Source organism: Callithrix jacchus, chromosome 10, assembly GCF_049354715.1.
Source record: "Callithrix jacchus isolate 240 chromosome 10, calJac240_pri, whole genome shotgun sequence".
NCBI lineage: Eukaryota > Metazoa > Chordata > Mammalia > Primates > Cebidae > Callithrix > Callithrix jacchus.
In genome coordinates, this window is record NC_133511.1 from 111,096,981 (window position 1) to 111,123,947 (window position 26,967).

The 26,967-nt window shown below is 35.9% G+C and overlaps 1 protein-coding gene across 36 annotated transcripts in view; it reads right to left on the reverse strand.

Annotated features, from left to right (window-relative positions):
- PHF21A (PHD finger protein 21A) overlaps nt 1–26,967 on the reverse strand; it is a 195,554-nt gene that overhangs the window by 142,092 nt on the left and 26,495 nt on the right. For 19 of the 36 annotated variants that reach the window (XM_035262487.3, XM_078340925.1, XM_035262485.3 and 16 more), the window contains 5 exons: nt 25,114–25,154; nt 23,393–23,504; nt 17,450–17,586; nt 11,441–11,473; nt 9,102–9,167 (listed from right to left, as the gene is read on the reverse strand). In XM_035262487.3, the coding sequence (XP_035118378.1) occupies nt 9,102–9,167; nt 11,441–11,473; nt 17,450–17,503 (153 nt within the window). In that variant the 5' untranslated portion in view covers nt 17,504–17,586; nt 23,393–23,504; nt 25,114–25,154. Of the gene's footprint in view, nt 1–9,101; nt 9,168–11,440; nt 11,474–17,449; nt 17,587–21,529; nt 21,567–23,392; nt 23,520–25,113; nt 25,155–26,967 lie in introns of all 36 variants that reach the window. The other 17 variants (XM_078340919.1, XM_078340914.1, XM_054240811.2 and 14 more) reach the window with 4 other exon arrangements.

The window sequence follows — 26,967 nt, forward strand, 5'->3', positions numbered from 1 at the left end:
AAAGCTTCTAGAGGACCTTGCTTAAGCTGAGTCTTCAAAAAATAAGTAGGAATTAACCAGGTAAAGAGGTAAAAAAATTCTAGGTGTAGAGAAGAGGATGTGTGAAGAAGGCAGTCTTGAGAGATCCTAAGGAGTACAGGTGACAACAAGAATTTTATGGGGTATGAATGAGAATGAGTTGTTAAAGGTATCAATCCTAATAAGCTTGAATGCCTTGTAGGTCATAACCAGTCACATGGAAGTAACACTGCAAGATTTTCATCCTCTGCATCCTCCCTGGGCTTAGTATTATCCCTTTCACAAGAGAAAACTCCCAATAAATATATGTGGAATAAAACAGATGAATCAGACTCGGAATGATAAAGAAGTCTAAAAAGCACAGATCCTAGAGAAAAGGGAATAAATGGGGGGAACAGATTATGTGAAAGCACAAATTAAGTTACTGATACAAATGGAGAGGTGGTATCAGTTATCATTGGCTCCTAAATAGCATTTGTTATTCACACTGCCTATCACTCAAAAATTAAATGTTCTCCAAAGAGTGGAAGAGTCCCCAAACATTTTGAAATACAGATACGTTCTATGCAAAAGAAAAAAAAAGACAGATACCACAGGCTGGAAAAACACTCCACCAGCTTGGGCTTTGATTTGATTTTCATAGCATGAAGCAACTGCTCTCAGCTAAGCATTAGATGAGCAAAGTGGAAAAAAAAAAAGAATACAGTAGATTCCAGTAGCCCAGTGTCAAGATATATAACACCTGATAACAAGAGTTAAGAATTTCAGTTTGAATTTTAATATGCATTCCATTTGCCAGCACCAAAAATAAGGTACTAAGAAAAACTCACAAGAAGATTGCTCTGCCTTCACTCAACAAACAGATTGATGGATCTGGTACAAGTTACCAACTGACTTGATTTCCTCTGCCATACTCAGGTGAAATGCCCTATAATAATGTGGCACGTTATTAAAGTATAAGTTACTCAATCATCTCTTTCTTAAAGAGACAGTCAAATCTTTGACCACTTAGGTACAATTAGCAGCAACAGAGACAATCACACTCAAAGAAGACAGGTAAAAAGGAGAGCAGATAATACAGCACTGGGAACCATAGTCACATTACATACATACAACCTCTCAATTTTCAGAACTTTCATACTTGTATCCAGTTATTTCTGAGCCTTTCCTTCATCTCATCTTGGCTGAATATAAGCCAACAGGATTTCACCAGGAGAAATTTGAAATATTACATTTCCTGTATTTGATGAAAAAGAGGAGCTGATGTCCTATGTATAAAAAGTGGCAATAACCTCAACAGTTGGACCAATAGTTTCGCATAAGTATTACACAGGAGGGATGAACTAGACTAAATCTTAGGAAATTCCTAAGCTCTGGATGAAGTCAGGTTTCCATCACAATAGATTTCTAAGAAAACAATTTTAAATTCCAATGTGATGCGCCAATCACACTAGCTTGGCTGTGAACCACGGAGGGTAACATTTTATGGTAACTGGTATTAGAGGCTGGAGATAGTCATACATCATGTTACCAATACTAGGGCTATAGGATCTAACTTACTTATTTGACTCCAAGGTAATGAGGTCTAAAGGCAATGTAATTATTTGGGCTAATGTCTTATTTCAAAAAAGATTTGATAGATAAAGGTCTACAGAGTTACTAAATAAAACTGAATGAAGAGTACAGAGATCTGGATTCTGGTACTGAATCTGATACTAATAAGTTATATAATCATGGCTAAGTCACAAAGTCCACATCTCAGTTTATGTATCACAGTGACACACTTGTGACTGAGTTAAATGTGAAATGTTCTAAGCTTCTTAGAAAAGTAGTACTCTACATGTAGATGAAAGTGTTCCATATGAGATGAAGTTAACCACCATGACTACAGCCAACAATTTCCATTTAAACAGAACTCACCTACAAAAGAATTCCAGGCACTCAATGGATACACATGCATTAACTCCTCAATGAATAATCCAAACATTCCACAAATATGGAAAAAGACATTAAGTATTCAGTAACGAAAATCTATCAACAAGTCTATTACAGAGTCAGGAACAGAGTTGAACTTCTGGTGCCCCCATCCCTACCCAGTCCTTTGTTCCAGTTATCTAATTAGCCTAAATTATGTTGTTCTATGCATTAGAAACATAACTAGTTATAGGAGGGACAGAAACTTGTTTCCTAAAAGCTTCAGAATCTTGTATTAAAATATATCCAAATTTAAAACTGAGAATAGTTCCATAAATGGGAAGATGGACTTAGTAAACCCAGAAAAGTATTTCATCTAGTATTAGGTTAAAGAGATTTGTAAGAAATGGTGACTATAATTTTTGTTTTTTGAGACGGAGTCTCATTCTGTCACCCAGGATGGAGTACAGTGGCACCATCTTGGCTCCCTGCAGCCTCTGCCTCCCAGGTTCAAATAATTCTCCTGCCTCAGCCTCCCAAGTAGCTGGGACTGCAGTGGCCCATCAGCATGCCCGGCTAATTTTTATATGTTTAGTAGAGACAGGGTTTTGCCACGTTGGCCAAGCTGGTCTCCAATTCCTGACCTCAGGTGATCCGCCTGCCTTGGCCTCCCAAAGTGCTGGGAATTATAGGCAAGAGCCACTGCACCTGGCCGGGCGACTATAATTTTTAAACAGAGTCAGAGAAGCAAACTTGTAGAAAAGATCAAAGACTACAGAAGGGTCTATCTCTCCAAAAAGGAGCAAAAAGAAATAGAATAAGGTGTTAAAGAATAATAAAGGCCAGGCGCGGTGGCTCAAGCGGTCAAGAGATCGAGACCATCTTGGTCAACGTGGTGAAACCCCGTCTCTACTAAAAATACAAAAAATTGGCTGGGCATGGTGGCGCATGCCTGTAATCCCAGCTACTCGGGAGGCTGAGGCAGGAGAATTGCCTGAACCCAGGAGGCGGAGGTTGCGGTGAGCCGAGATCGCGCCATTGCACTCCAGCCTGGGTCACAAGAGCGAAACTCCGTCTCAAAAAAAAAAAGAATAATAAAATTTAAAACCAAAAGAGAATTCTATGGAATACTACAACAGATTTGTGCCATGGACAAATGGCAAATTCTATGAAAAATATACTTGCTGATAAGCATCAAATACATACTAATACATCTTCCAAATTAGCAGAGTGCTTTTTTCCCCCTGTGACAGGGTATATCTCCTGGGGAAAATCATGTATTCTCAATATATGCTATTAATGTGATATTGCCTTTTCTGGTGATTATTTGGAAATATGTGGTTAAAAATATTTTTAATGTAGCAAAAGTTTTTTTATAACTTTAGACCAAGTGCGGTATAAGACTTATTGTTTTTAATCTCCACATCCTCTCTGTTTTAAAAGTATACATTCACACCCTTTGTCCTATAACTTTGCAAGGCTTGGCCATGTAACTTCTTTTGGCTAATGAGATGTTAACAAACCTGATGCCAGCAGAGTCTTCAAACATATTTCAATAGTTTGGCCTACTTTTTGTGCTCTTAAGTAAACTACGAAATGAATATGCCCCAGGTAGCTCCTGCCCCTTCATCCAAGGCCAGGTAGCTCCTGCCCCTTCATCCAAGGCCTCAGAATGAACACATTTAGAGTAGATTGAATCAAACCTTCAGCCTGAAGGCAAGCTCAGCCAGCCCACAAACTGAAGCAGAGGCACTTGTCCAGGTACAACTTAGATCAGGAGAACTGCAGATAACCTACAGGCCCAGTGTAATAATAAACACTTAGGGAAAATGCCCTATAATAATATGGAAGATTATTGAAGTGTAAGTTACTTCGTCAAACTTATTTTTCTTAAAGAGATAATCAAATCTTTGACTAGTTATGTACAACTATTGGCAGTGTTGAAAGCCACTCAATAAAACACTGGTTTCTGAGGCAGAATTGTTAGGGCAATACATGACCAACAAACCCACTCATCACTCATCTAAGAATTTATCCTAAAGCAATCAGAGAGAAATACACATTCATAGAGAAGGGTTTATCTATCACAGCAATATTGATAATAGCAAATAACCCCAAAAATACCCTATTATCAAGTAAGAGAAGAATAGTTTTTAAAAATCATGATATAGCCAATTACATTAATATTTAAAGCTATTAAAAATAATATCAAAGAACACTCAAAAATCTAAGAAGATTTTCATGAGTTAGGTTAAAAAGCATAAAAAGGCATACCATTCTATAAAAAAAATATGATATAAACAGAGCAAAAGATCAGGTGGATAAAATAATTCATTTAAAAAATATAAGTGCTTCTTCTGTATTAATATCATTCTATGTTAAATACTATACTATGAATAAAGAAGCAAATAAAACAAACATGTTCCCTGCCTTCTTGAAACTAACAATCTAATGAGGAAGACAGATATTTTAAAAATAGTAATCCTACAGATACAGATATGCTACGAGATAGTAGAAAATGCTAATCATTCCTAGTATTTATTTCCCAATTCTTTTTTTTTTAAATATTAGAGAATTCTTAAGTCTCAAAATTCTCAATTCTTACTCAGTAATAGTCCTTGAATTTTATCTGGCCATGACCACCAGCAATAAACTAACTACATTTTCCAGACTTCCTTGCTCCTAGCGGGGGCCATATGACTAAGTTCGGACCCATGGGATCTAACTGGAAGTGCTGCATGCAACTTCTAGTAAACATCCTTAAAAAATAAAGGGCTTGCTCTTTGTTGCTTCTCCCCCTTCTTACCAGATGGAGCAGCTATTTTGGACTATGATGTGAAAGCTGCATGCTGAGAATGGCAGAGCAACAGAATAGGAGGAACCTGGGTTCCCTGACACCATGGAACCACTCTCAGCAGCACTAGACCCCCTACAGAAATTTTAGATGAGAGAGAAATTAAATTTTCCCTGTTTACATCATTTTCATTTTGGATTTTGAGTCATCCACAACTGAACATAATCCTAAACTGCATAACTATGTAGGAAAACTGAAGGGTTCAATGACAGATTATAACAGAAAGAGCTGATTTTGACTAGAGGAAGGAGTGTCAGGGATAGCTCCTCTCAGAAAGTGGCATTTAAACTATGACATAAAACCTCAGCAGCAGGCCACCAGGTAAGGGGAGATAGGGCAGCAAACTGTTCAGGCTGGGGAAACCAAATATGCAACCACTATGGGCTAATCCTGAAGCACCACAGTAAGAAGCAACAAACTTTGGGATGTTAAGATTGCCTTTATAAGAAATTAGAAAGAAAGCAGAGAACTAAAGCAACTAAATGCTTTAGCTCCACATCAGAATATCTCCATAAAAGACTACATATGCTTATCAAAAAAATAAGGGAGTGTGGAGTGAGAATGAGAGTGAGTCCTGTTAAAGAAATTAATAGTTGCTTCCGCACTTCAGCATTACTAGTGTTTAAAATACTTGGATTCTCTGATTAGAGTGGTTCATATATTTAATACTATGAGAAGAATGTCATTAGATTTCTAAATGTGAACTATGCCTGAAACAGACAAGAGCTTGATGTTAAAAAAAATTTTTAAATACTATTTCTTGTTTATTTCTGATTCTAAAAGGGAAACATTTATTGTGGAGCATTTAGAAAATATACATAAGAGTATATGGAAAAAATAAACCACCTGTAAACTTACCACCTTCCCATGTTTTATGTTGACACTGTTTCTACATACATTTTCACACCCACATACATATATACCCAAAATAAACATAAAAATGGAACTGTAATGCACATAAAGTTGTGTGTACTCTCTCACTTATTCTTTCAGAGCACATTCCTATGTCATTAAAATACTTCCCAGAACCATGATCTTAATGGCTATATAGGATATAATTTATTGAGCCAATCAAGTCAGGGATTTTCTGAGTTAAAACTGTCAGCCCTGGCCGGGCACGGTGGCTCAAGCCTGTAATCCCAGCACTTTGGGAGGCCAAGGCGGGTGGATCACGAGGTCAAGAGATCGTGACCATCCTGGTCAACATGGTGAAACCCCATCTCTACTAAAAATACAAAAAATTAGCTGGGCACGGTGGCACGTGCCTGTAATCCCAGCTACTCAGGAGGCTGAGGCAGGAGAATTGCCTGAACCCAGGAGGCGGAGGTTGCGGTGAGCCGACATCGTGCCATTGCACTCCAGCCTGGGTAACAAGACCGAAACTCCGTCTCAAAAAAACAAAAACAAAAAAAACACACACAAAAAAACCTGCCAGCCCCAAATTGAAGCCCTGCAGGTCAAGAAGCTGACTGAAATCTGCCAGAGTTTCTCTTCAGAAATCTCAAGTTACAGTTGAAAAGCACTAGAACTTTCCAATCAAGAATTTGATGAAATTCACTGAGGTTTAGCCAGGAAGACTGCTACTAAAGGCTGTATTTTCCCAAATGGAGCATCCGATTACATAGTTTTAAGGGAGAAACTGAGTAAGTATCAAAGATTGAAGTGGCAACAGTAAATAAGAACTAGTGTCTACTGTAAGAAATAGTGACTATCTGCAATGGTTTTTCTCTTTTTTTTTTTTTTTATGTAGAGGTCTGATACAATTTTTTTAAATAAAACAAAAGAAGAGAATGTATGAATCCATTATTTGTATAATTAAAATATTCTAATAATGAAAAAAATGATTACAGAAAAATGCACAGAGTGGAAGTAAATATAACAAAGGTTTAAGTGTGAAATACGGCATTATTCTCCAAACTTTTCTGTATTTAAAATTTTTCTAACAAAAAATTAATGTTAAATTTAAATATTAGTCATATGAATAAGGTAATTCAGATTTTAGTTATTTAAGTGGAAGGACGATTGGTTAGGTTCTGCCAGAGGATAAGTGGCTCTTTCGAGAAAAAAAAATGGGCATAGCATTAGGAAGCTGTTCTAAAATAAAACTATTTTATTTTTTTGAGACAAAGTCTCGCTCTGTCACCCAGGCTAGAGTGCAGTGGTGCAGTCTTGGCTCACTGCAACCTCTGCCTCCCGGGTTCAAGTAATTGTTCTGGCTCAGCCTCCTGAGTAGCTGAGTAGGCACGTGCCATTATGCCCAGCTAATTTTTTATTTTTTTTTTTTGAGACGGGGTTTCGCCACTTAGGCTAGGCTGGTCTCAAACCCTTGATCTCAGGTGATCTGCCAGCCTTGGTCTCCTAAAGTGCTGGGATTACAGGCGTGAGCCACCATGCCTAGCCAATAAAATTATTTTAAACTAAGTAATAATGTCACATGTTGAAAATAAGTTTAAGGAGGGATGAACCTTTGAACATTACAGCTGTGTTTCCTTCAACTATTAGCCTACCTAAAAATGATATTTTTCTGTTTCATCAAGAAAGTTGATTTAACATGTAAGGATATATAAAAACTGCAGGACTGAATTCTAGTTTCTGACTCTAGTTTTATTTACTTTGCATACCTAAAGTTTTCCTGATGTTAGACATTTTAAAAAATTCTAGTTTCTGAAATTCAAACTTAGTTCAGAGGACAATTACAGCTTGCCGCCTGATGAAATGTCTTAGATAGATAGCTGCAATTTTTTATTCTGTAAGGTCCATAGCAGAAAAAGATTAAAGAATAAAAAGTTACGGAATAAACCAAATCTATGTTAGTTCTCACAAACAAAAATTTCAAGTAAATGTGAAATTCTAAAAATTGTCCCACATTCCCCAAACGTGGTCTTAAGTTATCTTAACTTTGCAACAGCATCCCCCAACCCCTACTCCACTAATCAGTTCTCACCTTCTTTCCCTGCTGGAACACGTGAGTTTTTCAGCAAATGTGACTCATTCATTGGCATCTTGTCAAACTAACCCTGAAACTATAAGGAGGCTCAGCGCTAACAGAATTCTAGTCATCATGTTGACTTTAGAGAACTGAATCACATTCAGAGCCAAATACATACTAACCAACTCTGTTTATATTTTTTTCTTACAAATTGTTCTCCACCATCCCACCTCCTCCCAATTTTAGTTTGGCAATTCCCAAATCTAAAATACCTCCTGTCTATGGAGAAGACAAGGTGGGGACGCATAAGAATAGGAGGGAAGAATATAAAGCATTTGTTCACTCAGCTTGGAAGATGATTCTATTCTGAAACATTAATGATTCATATCTCTTCCACATAGTTCTCAAAGTTTATTTCTCCCCTCAGATAAATGAAAACACAATAGAAACACAATAAAAAGTCTCCAGGAATAAATTATTCTCATTGTTATTATTTCACTATATAACAACATAAAAATCAGTTATTGAGAACTATTTCATCAAAAATCTTCAATAAAATGTCACTGGCATGAAATATCAACTGCAAATCACCTTATTCTTTTCATTAATACATTCACCTACTCCAAGACAGAAAACCACTCTTTCTAATCAGAGGGAGAGTGGTGGGGAAGAAACAAGAAAATTAATGCTTTATGAGATTACCATAAACATTTACTTAAAGCTCTATCAATTGCCACACTCCACCTGGTGGCAGGCACTGCATGAATTGGTAAAGTGCAGGTCATCATACAAAAAATTCCAAAGAATACTTTCCAGGTGTCCTCGGAAAAAAGCGAGATTTTCTTTTCCTGCCCTATATGGAATAAGTCTAACAAGGTTTCACCAAAGTTTTTTCACATAATAGTAGGTCAATATCTAAGAGAGATTAACTTAAAGGCATGACCATACTTAGAATGGAAGACCTACATTTAGAGCAATCTACTTACAAGATTTTCTCCACAGTAAGTTAAATGTCATCTCAAGGTTTTAAGACAGGTAACAAGGTACATGCAGCACCTAAAAGATTCTCTATCACCTACTCTCACTAACTGTCTTTACCCCATCCCCTATGGGTAAACTATAGAGTTTAATTAACACAGTTAACTGCAGCCTGCCACATTGCTTTTAGGTATTTGCCAGTAACATATACCCATGGGATACTCTAGAGACTGATTTCAACCAAAAATAAAAATAGATAAACAGAGCTCAAACAAAATTAAAACCGAGTCTGGCTGCCCACACTTATTTTCACACATGAGGAAAAATAGCAGTTCTCTTAGAAGCCTCTAGCAGACATATCTTTAGAACACAATGTTAAAAATATGCCCCCCTCCCCTTTTCCCCTACCTGTTTCTCACTCAAAGCTGTGATTTTGGCTTGGAGTTCATGAAGCTGTTTCTTTAAGTCAGCATTCTGATTGGAAAGAAAAAATATCTGTGAGAAAGATATTTCATTTGTTAACAGAATAGTAGCAGGAAGACTCTGCATACTGTATCACAAATGATGAAGCAACCTGAGCATACAGCCAGTCAGATCTGTCATGTATTATTACACTGTGGCCATAATACCATCACCTAATGCATAGATCCTAAATATAGGCTCCTAGCACCAAAGCAGGAGCAGCTTCCCTGCAATTGTTTTAAATTACACCAAGTTTTATATTTGAGCATCCCGCGCTGTAAGAGTACCTGTCCACTAAAATACTCTTATTCTTTTTAATACTCTTATTCTTTATAGAAAGTATCTGTTGACAGAAAACCCAAAGCTCCACTAATCACACAGAAGTAGGTAAATGGGGGTTTATAAATATACATACACTACATACTTTATAGCATTATCAACAAAGATAAGAGGTTTTTCCCCACTTGCCCTCTCCCTTATTTAGCAAAGTACATTTGTTATTTTAGCCTAGATCTGAAAAGCTGTCAGTACTGCAACTGCCTTAACACTACATCATTCAAATTAACACAGTGACTACCAGGGCATTTTCTCAGTTCTAAAATTCTAGGAATCAAAAAAAGAATACTATTTTAGATGAGATACACTGAACATCACTGCCTTTTACTAAAGTAGGCAGAAAAATTCCAAAATTAAAGTTTTCAAATGCTTAATGTAGCAGGACAGCCTACTAGCAGACTGAACACCACCCTAATGAGAGACCACTTTTACTTGATTTGTCTCACATACAATTTTTTCAATTTACCCTGCTTGGTCTTCTGCCACGGTTAGGGAACACATCCTCCCCATCTATTGAATTTTGTTTACTCCATGTCGACTTTTTTATTAGTGTATTTGACATAAGGTTTCTCCAATGAGATTACCCACAATGCTGTCCAACAAGTTACTGCCCTGCCCACCTCAGATTCTTCAGGTTAAGACAATTCTGTTACATGACCACAAGTATAATAGAAATGATAGTTTCTAGTAACATTTCACAGTTGCTGATAATGTAGGTTACCACATTAAATAGGAAAGGAGCTGTTAATCTAAAGTCTACCACTCCTTGGTTTTCTAAATCCAAGTTATTATTTATTTATTTTGAGATGCAGTCTCGCTCTGTTGCCCAGGCTGGAGTGCAGTGGCACGATCCTCCAGGGTTCAAGCGATTCTCCTGTCTCAGCCTCCTGGGTAGCTGGGATTACAGGTGCCTACCACCAAGCCCGGATGATTTTTGTAACTAAAGTCAATTTAAATTATGAATATGCCAAAAATTTGAAGGAAAAAAAAGAGAAGTTTCTCATGGAAGTGGGACCATTTAATAGGAATAAGTATTCCAGCTCTCAGAGTCAAAACATAATAGTCAGACCTGAGTTCTCAATTTGTGGAGATAGGTGTTATTTTTCACTTCCAAAAATCAATGTGCCTCAGTACCATTCTTCAACCAAAAACTTAATTTTACTTTACAATGAAGCCTATGTGGAATGTTTATCAATCCAGATATATACAGAGATATATTTGATAAATACTCTCCATACTTATGACCCAGTATCTAATGGTTAAAAAAGAGATACTACCCAATAATAAGTAAAATCATGAGAAGACAAGATAATGTTTTAGAAAAATATCTCTTCAGGAAGAGAGAATAAAATGGCTTAGTGAAAAATGCCTATGAGAATTTAAAGAAAAGTTAACATTCTCTGTTAACTTTTCTGTTAAAAAGTAACATAAGGTACTTTTTAAACCTCCTTTAAAGTTTCTTTCAAAAATAAAATTTTCTAAAATGCTTCTTTTAAAAATTACTCTTAAATTCTTACCCTGAAAGTAGATAATTCAGAACTATTCAAATGTTCTGTAATATAAACTCCAAGTAAATAGAAATGGTTTGGGGTCACTTTTCATAATATTGAGATGGCAGAAAGCCTCAAAAACTAATTTTGAATAAGTGGGTTTATGAAAATGAATTTAGGCTATATGAAGAGTATTAATATTTTCCTCCAACATACTCAAACCAATTCATATAAAACCAAAACAATAGTAACAAAGATGAAATAACAGCTATATTAAATTAGAATGACTGAATTTTTCTAAACCCTAAAACCTGAAGATCAATGTATTAAAAATAACTGCTATTAGAAATGAAAGAATTCTTAAAAGTTAAGCATCATCCACATTTCAGTATTTTATGGTGACTTGACTTTAAATTATTTTTTAATTTTAAAATTAAATGAATAACAATAGTAGTTTACCTGTGGATCCTGCTTCATTTGAGCAACCAGTTTCTGGTAATAAAGAGAGAAAAAGAGCCATCAGTCTTACATATTAACACCCTATGGCTAATCAGGTTTGGACCCCCAAAATCTAGGATTTTAAGTTAACACAAAAAAATGAGCAACACCACAATCAGAACAGACTAAAACCTGTGATCCATGTAAAAGGCTCAGGAGGTACTTCCTTTAATTTAAAAAAAAAAAAGAAAATCAAACTACCACTTTATAATTGAAATGAAAAAGATCCTGATTTTTAAATCTGGACACAGAGATGGGAGACAGTGGCTTTTGAAAGGAATTAAAACAAGCTGGATGTTCCAAAAGCCAAATATCCCTTTCAAATGTCATCAATGCCTAGAGTCCCAACAAGGCCTGGAAAGAAGCTGGCCCTACACAAAACCGGCCTGTTTATACACAGAGCAAAGTACAGATTCGGCAGTTCTATTGGTCTGGTTCTTACCACAGAAGGAGCTTAGTGTCACATGTGACTTTGCCACTGTCTTCTCTCAAGACAGAGGTGGGTGCAGGAAAGGATAAGTTCAAATGGGGCAGTGATGCTTGGTATTTGGGAACAAGGAAGTGCAGGAACAATGTGAAACTCTACCTAACTCGGTTCCTCTGGGAAAGAGAGTGATACCCCAATACTGAATGGAAAAGATATTTACTAGGGAAAACAGAAACCCAAACAAATAATAAAGAGAGAAAAATGAATGTCTTTTGACCTAAGCCAACTTTTAAAAACATCACTGCCCAAAAGTAACAATAACCATAGACAGAAAAATTTGAAGGATAAAGGAGCATCAGAAGTCCTAAAGTATCTGGGAATAAGCTATTACTCAAGTCAATTTTTCATGTAATGGAAAAATACGTCACTCTCTTTCGGTGACAAGGCACTTTTAAAGTGTTTAGTTGTGAAGTAAAACCTTTCTAAAATATACTATATATTTATCTAACTATACTTTTTGGTTTTTTTTTAGATAGGGTCTTGCTGTCACCTAGGCTGGAGTACAGTGGTGTGATCATGGCTTACTGCAGCCTTGACCTCCTGGGCTTAAGTGATCCTTCCAATTTAGCCTCCTGAGTAGCTAGGGCCCCAGGTGCAAACTCGCATGCCTGGCTAATTTTTGAATTTTTTTGTAGAGACAGGGTCTTGTTACGTTGCCCAGGTTGGTCTTAAACTCCTAGGCTCAAGGAATCCTCCCACCTTAGCCTCCCAGAGTGCTGAGATTAAGGTGTCAGCCACCACACCCAGCCTAACTTCTTGAAAAGAAGAAAAAAATAAAATTTAAAAATCAAGCTTTTATGGCTACTTAGAAGAATAATTATATTAAACTACAAACAATAGGATCCTTACAAAAAAGGTCTCAAAGTACTATGTTTTACAGTTCTTAAATCCATGTTGTAGTTTTTCAGTCCAGTCCTTAACATCAAGTAGTCACCCAACACATCTTGCTACTATTCTTTTTTTGTTTCTTTAAAGATGGGATCTTGTTCTGTCACCCAAGCTGCAGTGCAGTGGAACAATCATAGCTCACTGCAGCCTGCAACTTCTGGGCTCCAGCAAATCCTCCCACCTTAGCCTCCTAAGTAGTTGGGAATACAGGTATACACCACTATATCTGGCCTTTATTTTCCCCCCTTTTTTGGTAAAGATGACATCTCCCTGTATTAGCCAGGCTGATCTCAAAATCCTGACCTCAAGTGATCCTCCTGCCTCAGCCTCACAAGCAGCTTGGATTACAGGGTTAAACCAGGCCTGCCTAACTTATTTTTTTTTTTTAATATTTTTAAGAGATGAGGTCTCACTATGCATCCAGGCTGGTCTCGAAATCCTGACTTCAAGCCATCTTCCTGCCTCAGCCTCACAAGTAGCTTGGATTACAGGCTTGAACTGCCAGGCCTGACTGATTTTTATTTTTTTAATATTTTTAAGAGATGAAGTCTCGCTATGTTATCCAGGCTGATCTTGAAATCCTGACCTCAAGCAATCCTCCCACCTTAGCCTCCTGAGTAGCTGAGATCAGAAGTGTGAGCCACCATGCCCAGCTCTTGTTACTATTCTAACAACCCTGAAACCCAGCTCAAATTTGCTGCTTCAGACCTGCTGTGTGGTATACTCACTGGAGTCATTTTAAGACAAGTGAATAGGATGTAATAATCTAAGAAATCCTCCTTTAGTAGAATATACAATCTTTGGTTATCACTTCAGACATTTATTCTAATTGGTCAAAAGTCTTTATCGCTGGTGCTAAGACACATTTTAGATAACTGAGGTTGCCAACCATGTGACCTCCAAATACATAAGGTATGTGTCACTATATTCTACTTCATATTTAATGGCAGTAGCTCTTCTATATCCTAGACTTAAACTACAAAATAGTAACAATACATATTCCAAGAGTTTGTGGGAATTGAAACACAAGGTGTTTTTTTTTTGTTTTTTTGAGACGGAGTTTCGCTCTTGTTACCCAGGCTGGAGTGCAATGGTGCGATCTCGGCTCACCGCAACCTCCACCTCCTGGGTTCAGGCAATTATCCTGCCTCAGCCTCCTGAGTAGCTAGGATTACAGGCACGCGCCACCATGCCCAGCTAATTTTTTATATTTTTAGTAGAGACGGGGTTTCACCACGTTGGCCAGGATGGTCTCGATCTGCTGACCTTGTGATCCACCCGCCTCGGCCTCCCAAGTGCTGGGATTACAGGCTTGAGCCACTGTGCCTGGCCGAAACACAAAGTTTTATACATATACATTTTTACATTAACGCTAGCCACACTCTTCAGTGAAAAAAGCTCTTGATTTTCCTTTTTGATTTGATTACCAGAGGACTGGCTACTACGCTGTTACCTTTTAGAAGCTGAAAAATGTTTTCTTCCAGACACTGGAATTTAAAACTGCACTGATAACCTCATGAAGTCTTCACCTCTAGAGGAAATAAACAAGCCAACTTTTCTGTCTATAAGCAGTTAAACTGCATTTTAAACAATCAGGGGTAGAACAGGACAAGCTGTACAACTTACTGGATCATCCAAATCCCTAGTAACTTTAAGCTGACATCATGTTAACAAAGTTAAGTTACTTTCTATTGCAAGAATGCAGCAATATTTCTTGAGAATATATTTTATGCCAAAGGTAAGCAAAACAACCCGTAGGCCAAATCTGGCCCGCCACCTGTTTTTGCAAATAAAGTTTTATGGAAAAAAGTCATACTCATAATATTGTCCATAGCTGTTTTGTCTGTGCAACAGCAGAGCAGAGTAGTTGTGACAGAGACCATAAATTACCTGTAAAGCCGGAAATATTTTACTATGTATTCCTTCACAAAAAAAATTTGCTAACCTCTGCTTTATCCTATAATATCCTGAAAATTTAAATGTGACTTCCATCAAATCTAAATAAGATTGAAGAAAGGAAGAGGAAAAAAGGCGATTTTCCCAAAAAAATGAAACATCCATCACAGGACATTATTATTTAAATATTTATTGAGCATCAACAATGTGTACATTGCTACTTTCATAACTATCTTCCCATTAATAAATGCAACAAAAAGAACAAAAATATGTTTTCACTACAGCAATACCAAGTAGTTGCAGAAAACATTTTCTATCCAGTAAGCTCAGTTTCATCCCTAATCTCATACCCTAGCTGGAAATGCAACGAAGGGTGGTTCTGGCCCCAATATTTAGTCAAAGGTATGTTCTGGCTTTGGTCTCAGACTAGTAACCAATCCCCCTACCTCGATGTCATTTCTGGCATGCCTCAATTTCTCATAATCAACAATTGGGTAGGTGACACCATAGAAATTATTTTTTCAAAAACAATAAAGTATTAAAGATATAACTAGAGCGAAATTATCGTATGTGTTCTCTGTTAAAGTATTATTGACATATAAATGTTTACTATCACAAAAACATACAAAAGCTACTAATTGTACGCTCAAAACCGACAGTTAATATGAATATTAAGAGAGTGTTTAGCATAACTTTAGGAGGAATACTGTATCTCTTTTGAGTCAACAAATGTAAATTTAAAATTTTAATTAGATTTAAAACAGAATAATAGTTTTTTCATAATTGTGATGTTTATAAAATTGTAATGCTTGAATTTGGAATATGAAACAAAATATTTAGTAATTAACTTCAATTAATTTAGGTCATGAACCTTTCAAGAAAGGATTATTTGGGACTTGCTCATATCTTGTGAGGAGGAATTAAAGCAGAATGTTAACTTTACCATCTCAATACTTCTTCAGAAGAGGAAAAACTCCAAAAATCACACGCAACATCATAAAATTATCCTTTATCCACACAAATTTCAGATTGATTCCTGTACTCCCAAAATTCATTCTATGATGATGTCAGCTTTGAACAAAATGTGAATTTAATTTTTATCACTTGCCATTCAGCCCAACTGGGTATTCAACATACCTCTATGTTAAACTACTTCCACTCAGAAAAAGATGAGCTTGTTTTTGTAACAAATTTCTACTCTCCTCAGTACCAGAAGCAAGGTTAAAAAAAAAAAGTATGCTGCTTATTACCTACTTAAAGAAGCCCACGTGCACAGGGCCAACTCTGCAGCGGAACAAGAGTTTAACGAGATCCGGAGCGGCAGCAGGGATTTCTGAACAGGTGCTTCTGAAGCTTCCTTTAAGTTCTCACCCACACTAATTCTGGGCAACATGCAAATCTAGTAGTTATCAAAGGCCCAAGATATTCTCCCAGTGATTTCAAAAGCTAATGTTATCTTAGACTACTCAGATAAAACAAAGCAAACTATACCCTAAGAAAAAAGTAGTTTTACTTCTCCTTCTCTCCACTCCCATATCCCCAATTGTTACAAATTCAGAAGCAGTCCATGTATCATCGTGAATCACTTTTGAGTACCAAAACCTATATACATGCATACATATGTATGTCTTCAGCCTGATGTCCAGCTAAAGTCTAGAAAGATATAAAACAGTGGTACTCTGTTTATATAACAAATTTTAATTATGTAATTATTTAAAGATAGCTTTTTGTTTTGATTATAGTTATATATACATTTACTTTCATATATTCACATAAATTACATTTAATATTTTAATATTATGGTATTACTATATACATAAAATATACTGTTTTACAAATGTATTTAAAATGTATTTATACATACATTTTTATAATTACTTTAAATGTTTGTTTAGTCTGGGTATCTCAGGTAAAATATAAAAACTGCGAAATCTTGGCCGGACGTGGTGGCTCAAGCCTGTAATCCCAGCACTTTGGGAGGCCAAGGCGAGTGGATCACGAGGTCAAGAGATCGAGACTATCCTGGTCAACATGGTAAAACCCCGTCTCTACTAAAAATACAAAAAATTAGCAGGGTATGGTGGCATATGCCTGTAATCCCAGCTACTTAGGAGGCTGAGGCAGGAGAATTGCCTGAACCCAGGAGGCGGAGGTTGCGGTGAGCTGAGACTGCGCCATTGCACTCCAGCCTGGGTAACAAGAGCGAAACTGTCTCAAAAAAAAGAATTGTGAAATCTGAAACTTAAACATCTGTGAAGACAATCACATTTTCTTTACGAAAGATTGGAATCAACACATAAAGCTGAGTCATATGATCTGTAAAAATTTTAGTACATATGGTAGTTGAGTTAGACATGTTGTTATTTAAAACATGCAAGTTAAATCACATGAATAAAGCCCTTCAGATGAACCAAAAAGCAGAAAAAAGATTTCTTTCTTTTTTGTTAACACCTTTGGTATATAAAAAAAATAATCCTTTCAGTTCTTTTCTTTAGAAAGGAAGTTAGGAATATTTTCTTTGATTTCTTAAAAGTAGTATCTTTAACTTTGCTGAGTAGTGATAAAAGGCAAATGACATGATTCTTGGGTAACTGTCTTAAAGATGATTAAAAACTGTACTAAACACCAGAGATGGGCTTGTTTACTAATCTTGACCATTACTTAACAACAGTGTGGGAGAAGCCAATACTACAACGTACCTGGTGAACCTGAATTTCCACTTTAAGAGCTTCCTGTAGAGTCTGCAACTCCATCCTCTACCTTCTCCACTTTCTCTGCTGATGCTATAGTTTCTTCAGCCTCTGTTTAAAGTAACAAACTCCTCTTCTCACTGCAGCTGTAAAGATCATAAAATGTTTTGGATCATTACATTTGGCATAAACAAAATATTTGCCAAATAAATTTTGTCAAAAAATATTTGTTTCTCTAACACAGGGCAAGAAATTTCTCAAAGATATTTTTTCCCAAAGGTAATTCTTCAAGTATTCCTCTAAAGAACATTTCAAATAACTAAGAAATGAAAAACCATAAAAAGGGTTTAATCTGGTCATGGAAACATCTAAGCACCCCACTACACGCTCAGCACTGTGTTAATTACTACATACTGAGGATATAGAGGTGAACAAGACCACTTCTGACCTCAATGAGACTATAACCGTCCAGGACATGCTGTCTTCAGAAAGAGACATATAACAACAGAATCGTACATTTTTAAACTTCACACAGAGTGAACTGGAGAGTTCAGGGTTTCTTGGAAGTTAACAAATGCCAGGGTACTTTCATTTGCATGAGTTCTTACTCTACATAAAAAATAGAGAAACTCAAAATGGGAAAATTCTGGTATAACTTAAGCATTTACATTTAACAAATGAATACTGAATACAAATAAATACAATGCAATATAACTGTGCTATCCACAAAGTTATGATGTGGATATTTTAAAATGTATCTATTGTGTGTAACATATGAGGTGGTCTAGTAATGGAACACATTTCCAGCTTTACAATGAAAATCATCTTCTTTCAAGCTTGCCAGTCATCTCTTCGACTATACATATAATGGCATATGGAAATAATGTCAAAAGTCTAAATCTGTGAATGTGACACCCAGCTTGACCTTCCTATCCTCCTCCAATTATCACTACTCTAATTTAAATTAATTCAGTGGCTAATTTATCCTTTATTACTTTTTTCTTTTCATGAATGTGGCCTTAGACATGATTTTAGGTACTCTGCCAAAACAAAAGTCTGTTTTTGTCTGAATACATTTAAATTTTACTTCAAATTTCTTTTCTTCTTTGCACCTATAAAACTTGTAGCTAGAGCAGCTTCTCAGCATTCATATAAATTGGGGAAGGGAACAATCAGAAAGTCAGAGGAACCACTACGCCTTAAACCAGTACAGTAAGATTCATGATCTTCATATTTCTAAATATTATTTAACTATGGGTAAAGTCTATATTCAACCTAAGTTTTCTAAAAGTCCTTTGAAAACTGGTTTAACAGAGTTATAATGGAATCATTAACTAGGTAATGTATTTTTGTGAATGTGAGTTGTCATTATATTTGCTTATTCTCATTAGGCATAAAACAGCAGCAGCAATCTTTCTTAAGGCTTATATACTATATTATATATCATTAAAATACTCAAATGTAAAAAAAATAAATTTCAAAAGTGCAAAATTCCTTTAAATTCACTTTTGTAAAGGGTAGGAAAGGTTTACTGTATAATGATAATGTCAACCAAAACATTTTAAAAGGCAGTATATTTAGGGGAGATATTAATAATTTAGCAAGGGAGACATATTGTGGTAAACAAATCTGGGTAGTTTTAGCTACTTGCTATCTTTTAAAATATTTGGAACAATAACCAATCAATAAATAAATATCAGAATCATAAAGTTACTAAGACTACAATTTTTATTATCATGTAAGCTTACTCTACCTGCAACACTAAAGTTAAAACTACAGAGCCAGTTTAATTTTAAATACTAAAATAATCTCCCTACTCAAATTCGTGACTTATGTATTACAGTTCTTCTTGAAAACAACACTTGGTTTTAATTTTTACAAGGCTCTACCAGAAAATGTGTCCAAAATTATTCCTTATAATTTTTGTCAAGTCAAGAATCACTCTGAAGTTGAAGGGGTATTTTTCAAATATTCATACTTTATTCTACTGACAGTAACATATAAAACCATAGTTCAACTCAACTCACATAAACTCTGGAAATGAATGGCAGGTTAAAACACAAAGAATTTACATTATACATAACAAAGGGCTAATATAGTTTATATATTTAGGACTCTTAAAAATTGGTAACAAAAATCTATGAAAAAACAATTTACAGAAGAAATAAGAATGACCAACAAACATAAAAAACTTCCATCTGCAATTAAGCCATAGAAATGTAATTAAGATGATATGCTCTGTCTATCAAACTGAAGACCTGTAAAGATAATAACACTCTGAGCTGTGTAAAATTTCTGTCAGGTGCCACTTCATAATTTGCTGATGGTTATCACTAGGTGGTAGCACTGACAGTTATTTACTTTCTTCTTTTTGAGGTACTGATATTTTCGAAATTTTCTATTAAAAAATGCACTTCTTTTTAAACAAGAAAACACTAACCAAGGATTAGTAGATAAAGCATCAGAAAATGTTACACTATCAAACAAAATGCTCAGGAAAACAAAAAGTTAAAACCAGAGTTTAACCCAAAGACTGTAAATGTCAAAGAGTGCCTCACACAGTAAGCCTGCAACTCAAGCTAATGAGGAGCTGATGGCTTTTACTTTCTCCATCAGATTGTTGACTGCTTCTTAGAGATACACAAAGGCATAAAGTTTTACTTGGCAAGGACTCTAAATGCCAACTACTCGTTTATTTAAAAATAAAACTGAAGGGTTAAAAAAAAGGTAGGACTAATTGTAGAAAAACATATGAAGGATTAGAAGATTCACTTGAAATTATTTTTCTTTTCTTTAGAAAGGTCTCCTTCTGGATAGTAATTTTAAGGGACTGGTCTGTGCGTAAAGAAACAAATTATATATATATATTTATAGTTTACAAAAACAAGGCAGGTACATGTTGAATCTTGCTTTTTAATTTTATTTTTTCTTGTAGAGAAGGAGGTCTCACTATGTTGCCCAGGCTGGTCAGGAATACATGCTGAATCTATCGAACAAAATTTTTTTGGCTGGGCATGGTGGCTCACACCTGCAATCCCAGCTCTTTGGGAGGCTGAGGTGAGCGGATCACAGGGTCAAGAGATCGAGACCATCCTGGCCAACATGGTGAAACTCCATTTCTTCTAAAAATACAAAAATTAGCTGGGTGTGGTGGCACACGCCTGTAGTCCTAGCTACTCGAGAAGCTGAGGCAGGAGAATTGCCTGAACCTGGAGGTGGAGGATGTGGTGAGCCAAGACCACACCACTGCATTACAGCCTAGGCGACAGAGCAAGAAACTGTCTCAAAAAAGAAAGAAAAAAATTTCTTTCTTCCTAAGACAGGGTCTCGTTGTGTCACCCAGGCTGGAATGCAGTGGTGCAATCATGGCTTACTGCAGCCTCGACTTCTGGGCTCAAGCAATCCTCCTGCCTCAGCCTCTTGAGTTGCTGTGACTACAGGTGTGCACCACCTGTAGCAATGGCTAATTTTTGTATTTTTTTGTAGTGACAGGGTTTTGCCATGTTGTTTGGGCTGGTCTTGAGCTCCTGAGCTAAAGTGATCCATCCACCTTCAGCCTCCCAAAGTGTGGGATATTAGCCACTGCACCCAGCTGAAAAAATACTTTGAGATCTTGGATACATCATGCAGTCATCATCTGAACACCACTGGGAGGCAGTTCATAGCATCAAAAAAATTATTTGCTACACTTTTAAAAGATAATTTAACATATTTTGACAAATTCTAATAAGTTATAAAGAACCAATCAGTTACTGCAAGGTGAGTATCATCAGACTCACAAGATGGTAACACACTGTATTCCAGCATACCTCTCACCATCCAATAACAAGCTCTACAAGTCACCATCAACGAGGGCACTTCCCTAGCCCAAAATACTAGCATTTGCAATCTTCCAAACTGTACACATCAAACCATTCCGATACCTAATGGCCTCTTACCTTCCAAGAACAATAATAACAAAAAACATAAAACCAAACACGCAAATCAAACAAACAGAAACAATTATCAAATCCCACTAAAAAGGTCAGCCATGATATCTGGAAAGCACATTCATCATCCCAAAAAACAAAAAACACTAATTCTACTTACTCACAGTGTGACTACTCTCATCCTCAGGGTTTGTTTGCTTGTAAATCAGGAAAATGGAAACAATATCACCTACTTCATAAGACTGTTGCAGTCTAAATAACGCAAAATTATATGAAAAGCCCTTTGCAAACTGTAAAGTTTTATAATAGTTTTAATACATTTAATTCTTTTCTCTATATAGACTTTTTAATAAAACTTCTCTACACAGTATACATCTAGAAGACTATAAGCTTTTCTGTTCTCAAACTCTCTATGGAGATTCTTCTATTTCTCTTGGTATACGTCTGCTTGAAGGTATTGTAGGTCTTTTATTATGATTCTAATAACTCGTAGGAAAGCTGTAACTCTGATTTTACTAAGAAATATTTTGCTGTTACTAAATTGACAGAAACCTTTTTCCAATCAAAACTTGACTCATCAACCAACATTTCTTTAACAATAAGTCCATGACACAGTGTGCCCCAAACTGTCTCTAAAAAGGACAACTCCATGTTCTCTGTACCATGCATTTATTTGGTGCGAAACTCCTCTGCTTCTGATCCATATTCTCAGACACAATGTTTAAAGTAGGTTAAATTCATTTTTTTAAATAGGAAAAAGTAGTAAGTCTTGACAGATCTATGTATTTTTATTTCCTGTCCCATGCTTAATACTCAAATATCAGGTTTCAATTTGTACAAAATACTTCTTACTATGTATCTAACATATAGAGAGATAAAATATCTTCATTAACCTTAGTGTTAAAATTACCATGAATGCCAAAAATAATAAAATTCTTTTAATATTTATTAAATACTTTAACATTTATTAACATGAATCAATATAAATGACATTAAAAACATAATGTAATGTTTATTTTCTTATCATTTAGCACATTTTCAACATGTCTTGATTTACTTTCATCACAGTAGTTCTTTTATGACACTCCACAGGTGAACAGAAAGTACTACTGCACAAAGAGCTTCACAATCCTGATTTTAGAGGCTAACCCTCTGAATCTGGTAAGGTTACTATATTCAAATCCTGGTAGGACAGCTCTTGATAAATACCTCCTTAGCTAGTTGGATGTTTCCATATTATTAAATTACATTTAATAATGTTGTTTCCTAATTACTAAATTAAATAAAAAACATATATGCATACATATCATTACATTTATGATACCTAAATGTCCGAATGTATGTGAGTATAAAATAGCTTTCTCATCTCTATTTATTTGGAAGGGGTAGGGGACAAGTCCTCATTTTTTTAAAAAGGAATCTCTATGCAGTTCATACCTCTGCTACAATGTGCAGGCTTTTATGGTGCCTTGGGCCAGGCCAGGGTTACCCATAGCACCTTCCTTCACAGGTCTGCGTAGAGTCCTGGACCCTTCCCCACCATCATCAGCGCTCAGCCCAATGTACAGTTTATACCTCTGCTTTCTGGAGTCCAGGCTGTCTACATACAGTCTTCTATTTCTTTTCTTTACAAAAATCAAGCATGTCTACTAAATTATCCCAAACACATCCAACAAAAAGAAAACTGAGTAAATATTTAAATACACAGAAATTGAAAATGGAGGTTGGGAAGTAGGGTTTAAGAGCATAGTGACAATGAGGCCAAGATTTTAGAACTGGTTATCACATTTACCAGAATCCTATTAATATTTAATGATTATTTTTTTGAAAAAACTGTCCAGACATGCCTGTCCAGAATCTTACAAATATATACCACACAAAGGATAACACAAGTGGGTGTAGTAGTTTCAGCATAACCGATAAATACTTAATAGAAGTGGAAGTTATAGGAGATATATTTCAGATCAATATAAGGAAAAGGAAGAACTAAGGATTAGAGTTGTACAAAAAAGGAATGGGTTACCTTATGAGGTAGTGGGCTCCCTGTCATTAGAAGTATTCAAGAATGCTGTATATCATATCCCCCTCTTGGAGATTCACAATGCACATTAGCATATTAAAGGTTCTGAGAAGTCCTGCAGTAAAGAAACCTGTTTAACTTTGTTTAATGCAGCATTTCCCAAATTATTTGACCACAGAACCCTTTTCCCACCCCCGCCCCCTTCAATAATACTTATTCAGTTTCTGTGGAAGTAGAATTCCTCAGAATACATTATAGAAAATGAGCTACATTTTTAAAACATGTAGTATTCAATATGTACCTGAATAACAACCTGTCAGGGATCTAGAAGAAACTGCCACACAGGGTAAAATATTGGAGGAGAAGGTCCTTAACCCATACCTAGTGTTCCACTATTGGAACACTAAGCCTGTGGGAATTATTTATATCCTTCTGTTCAAGATCATCGCCAAGGTTTGATTTTTCACACACAAAAAATTTGCAACTTCTGGTATAAATGGGTTAAAGTCCCTTCTCTAAGATTCTGTCCCATGTCAAAGTAAGAGCTATAGGATCTTGATTATCTATTTTAAAAGGTTTCATGAGAGAAAGGCAAGTAGAATCAAAAGGTAGTAAAATGCAAGGGTTAATTTAGTTCAAGTGCCTCCATGAATCACGTTCAAACCCCAGTCCCTAAAAGGAAGAGAGACACCACAAGCACCATAAGCTATCAAAAGGAAACTTTGGCCAAATATCTACTATATCTACTCCATCCACTAAGTTAATTACTATTTGAGAGAGAGGATTTTAAAATTTATTTAAAAAGGAATAGTCTTGCATTGGCAACTATCCTATTCCAGCTATCTTATTTGAGTTTAATTTTTTTTTCATAATACACACTCTTCTAATAAAGTTAATATTTGTTTGATGGCTAGTCATTATATTGCCCTGTGCATTCAAAGAAATGATTAAGAGTGATGATTTATAAGCCATATTAAAAAAATCTATCAAAGTAGATATCAGGAAAAACATTTGCCTATATGTCCCACATGATTACATTTTTCTCTCTCTTTCTCTCTTTTTCCTTTTTAAGAATTATATAAAACAACACACACTAAAAAATGTACTATCAGACATGAGGCTAATCCAATATTAAGTTTAAGAATATAAATAAACACGAGTCCGAAATTTCAAAGTCAAGTTTCCACAGTTACATTAACCTAAGCCATTTTGTACATACACTAAAGTCATCAAATATAACAGCATATTAAGTAATACAAAACACTACAGGAATCTTAATCTTCTTTTCTTAAGAGATGGGGGTCTTGCTTTGTTGCCCAGGCTGGACTTGAACTGGCTCAAGCCATCCTGCTGCCTCAGCTTCCTGAGTAACTGGAACTATAGGCACACACCAACTGGGCCTGGCTGGGAATCTGAACTTTTGAATTTCTTGACTTTTGAATTCTCAACTCGAACCACTGCATTAAGGACATTTTTGGAAAAGGGGACTTTTACATTTTAACATGTTATCGGAATGGAGGAACATGCAGGCCTAGCTGTATTAGCAGAAACACAAATGGGTTTGAAATATAGCTATGTGACATCAGACAATTCATTTCCACTCAGTGCAAACAGCAAAGCCCCATTTCTGAGAGACAGCTTTTTTGGGAAAAAAAAATCACAGTATTTGAATTATTATCCAGCTAGCATCAGGCATACTATGTCTGCCTAGTGAAAGCACTTACCAATTTTGGAGAAACTGGTTCTCCTTCAGCTCTCTAGCCCCCTATAACAGAAGAACGGGAAAATGGAATTAGACAACACAGACATATTTATAACATGTCATCAAAAGCTGAAGACTCAAAGATTTCTATCTGATTTTAAGAAGAAAAAACCAAAACACGCAAAAATTTCCAAAGTTTTAAAACCCAAAAGAAAAAAAAGAAACAATAGGTAATTTTTACAGCAAAGAAGGAACTCGAGCAGTTAAATTGCTACTTTTCCATAGTTTTTCAAGACAAGGGAAAGTAAGCAATTGATAATTTTCCTTTCCTAAGAGACACACAGAAATAAAATGCACCTCATTTAAATAACATACAACGACTCCTTCAAACCCAACAAGTGACCTCTACTGCCGGTTGCTTTATAGTAACAAATTAAGCTAACATCACTAATCCTTAGTTTGGTCCTTGTAATAGGCATTCTCTTCAATTAATCTTGAAATGGATTTGCCTTATGCAAGGTTTTAAAATCACAGCATTTTGTAATAATGTATAGTTAGAATTTTAATTAACCTTTCCTCACATTCTTAGATGTGTCTCACCATTTATTTTTTTAAACAGTCTCATTCTATTTCCCAGGCTCCATTGCAGTGGTACAGTCACAGCTCACTGCATCCTCAACCTCCCAGGCTCAAGTGATCCTCCCACCTCAGCCTCCTGAATAGCTGGGACCACAAGTGTGCCATCATGCCTTGCTAATATTTTATTTTTTGGTAGAGACAGGCCTCACTATGTTGCCCAAGCTGGTATCGAACCCCTGGGCTCAAGCAATCCTCCCCACCTCAATCTCCCAAAGTGCTGGAATCACTGGTGTGAGCCACCATGCCTGCCCATGTCTTACTAGATTGTAAACCACATACACAAAAGCTATTTGTTTCTATGCCACATATCTAATCAGTGATAAAGCCAGAAAGAAAATTAAGGTTTGGGGATCCCGATCTAATATTAGAAGAAAATTAAAACTTTTCCCTTAATATTTTAGTTTAAATTATTTAAACTCCACTATGTATGCTCTAGAACTACATGTCTTCCTTTGCCTTAAATATGGTGTTTGTTGACTGATATTACTCCAATAGTGTCTCATTTCCTCAGGGAATATTTCAGAAGAGCTTCATGTCTCCCATATTGTAAATCTTTGTTTAATCATGTACAGTTATACCAAACATACAATAAAATTATTTAAAAGGGCCCCAGTTCATGCAGTTAGCATTCATTTCCAAAAGAAATTCGATGTGTTGTTCTATGCTGCCTTTTCTTTAGCAGCAGTCCTTTATAAAGTCCTCAGGCCCATGCAAATAACAATTTTAATCACCAAGGTTAGGATGACTCCCAACCAAAAGAGAAAGCATGCAACAATCACAGAACAATGCAGTTATTAAAAAGTGGATTCTTAACACTACTGATATCTATAGGACTCTGTACCACTCAAAAGGTTGCCTGAGACAGTACCAGGCACATAGTAAATGCTCAATAAATACTTGTTAAATCAATGAATTGACTAAATAGACACTTAAGCTGTCTGTTGCGGGCTTATCTTCCCTATTAGGGCTTTCATGTTAGCTCTTTCAGGCTGGGGATAATTTCTTATGCATCGATTTCCAGCAGCATTATTTGTTAAATGAATGACTTTCTGGAACTGTTTTCATCCAAGTTGTTGATTAGGAAGTAAAATATTACCATTTTAAAACATAATAAAAAGGAAAAGACTGATAAATTGGACAAAATTAAAAACTTCTGTTCATCAAAAAAAACACCATTAAGAAAGTGAAAAAACAAGCCACAGAATTGGAGGTGATAATTGCAATATGTATAATCAAC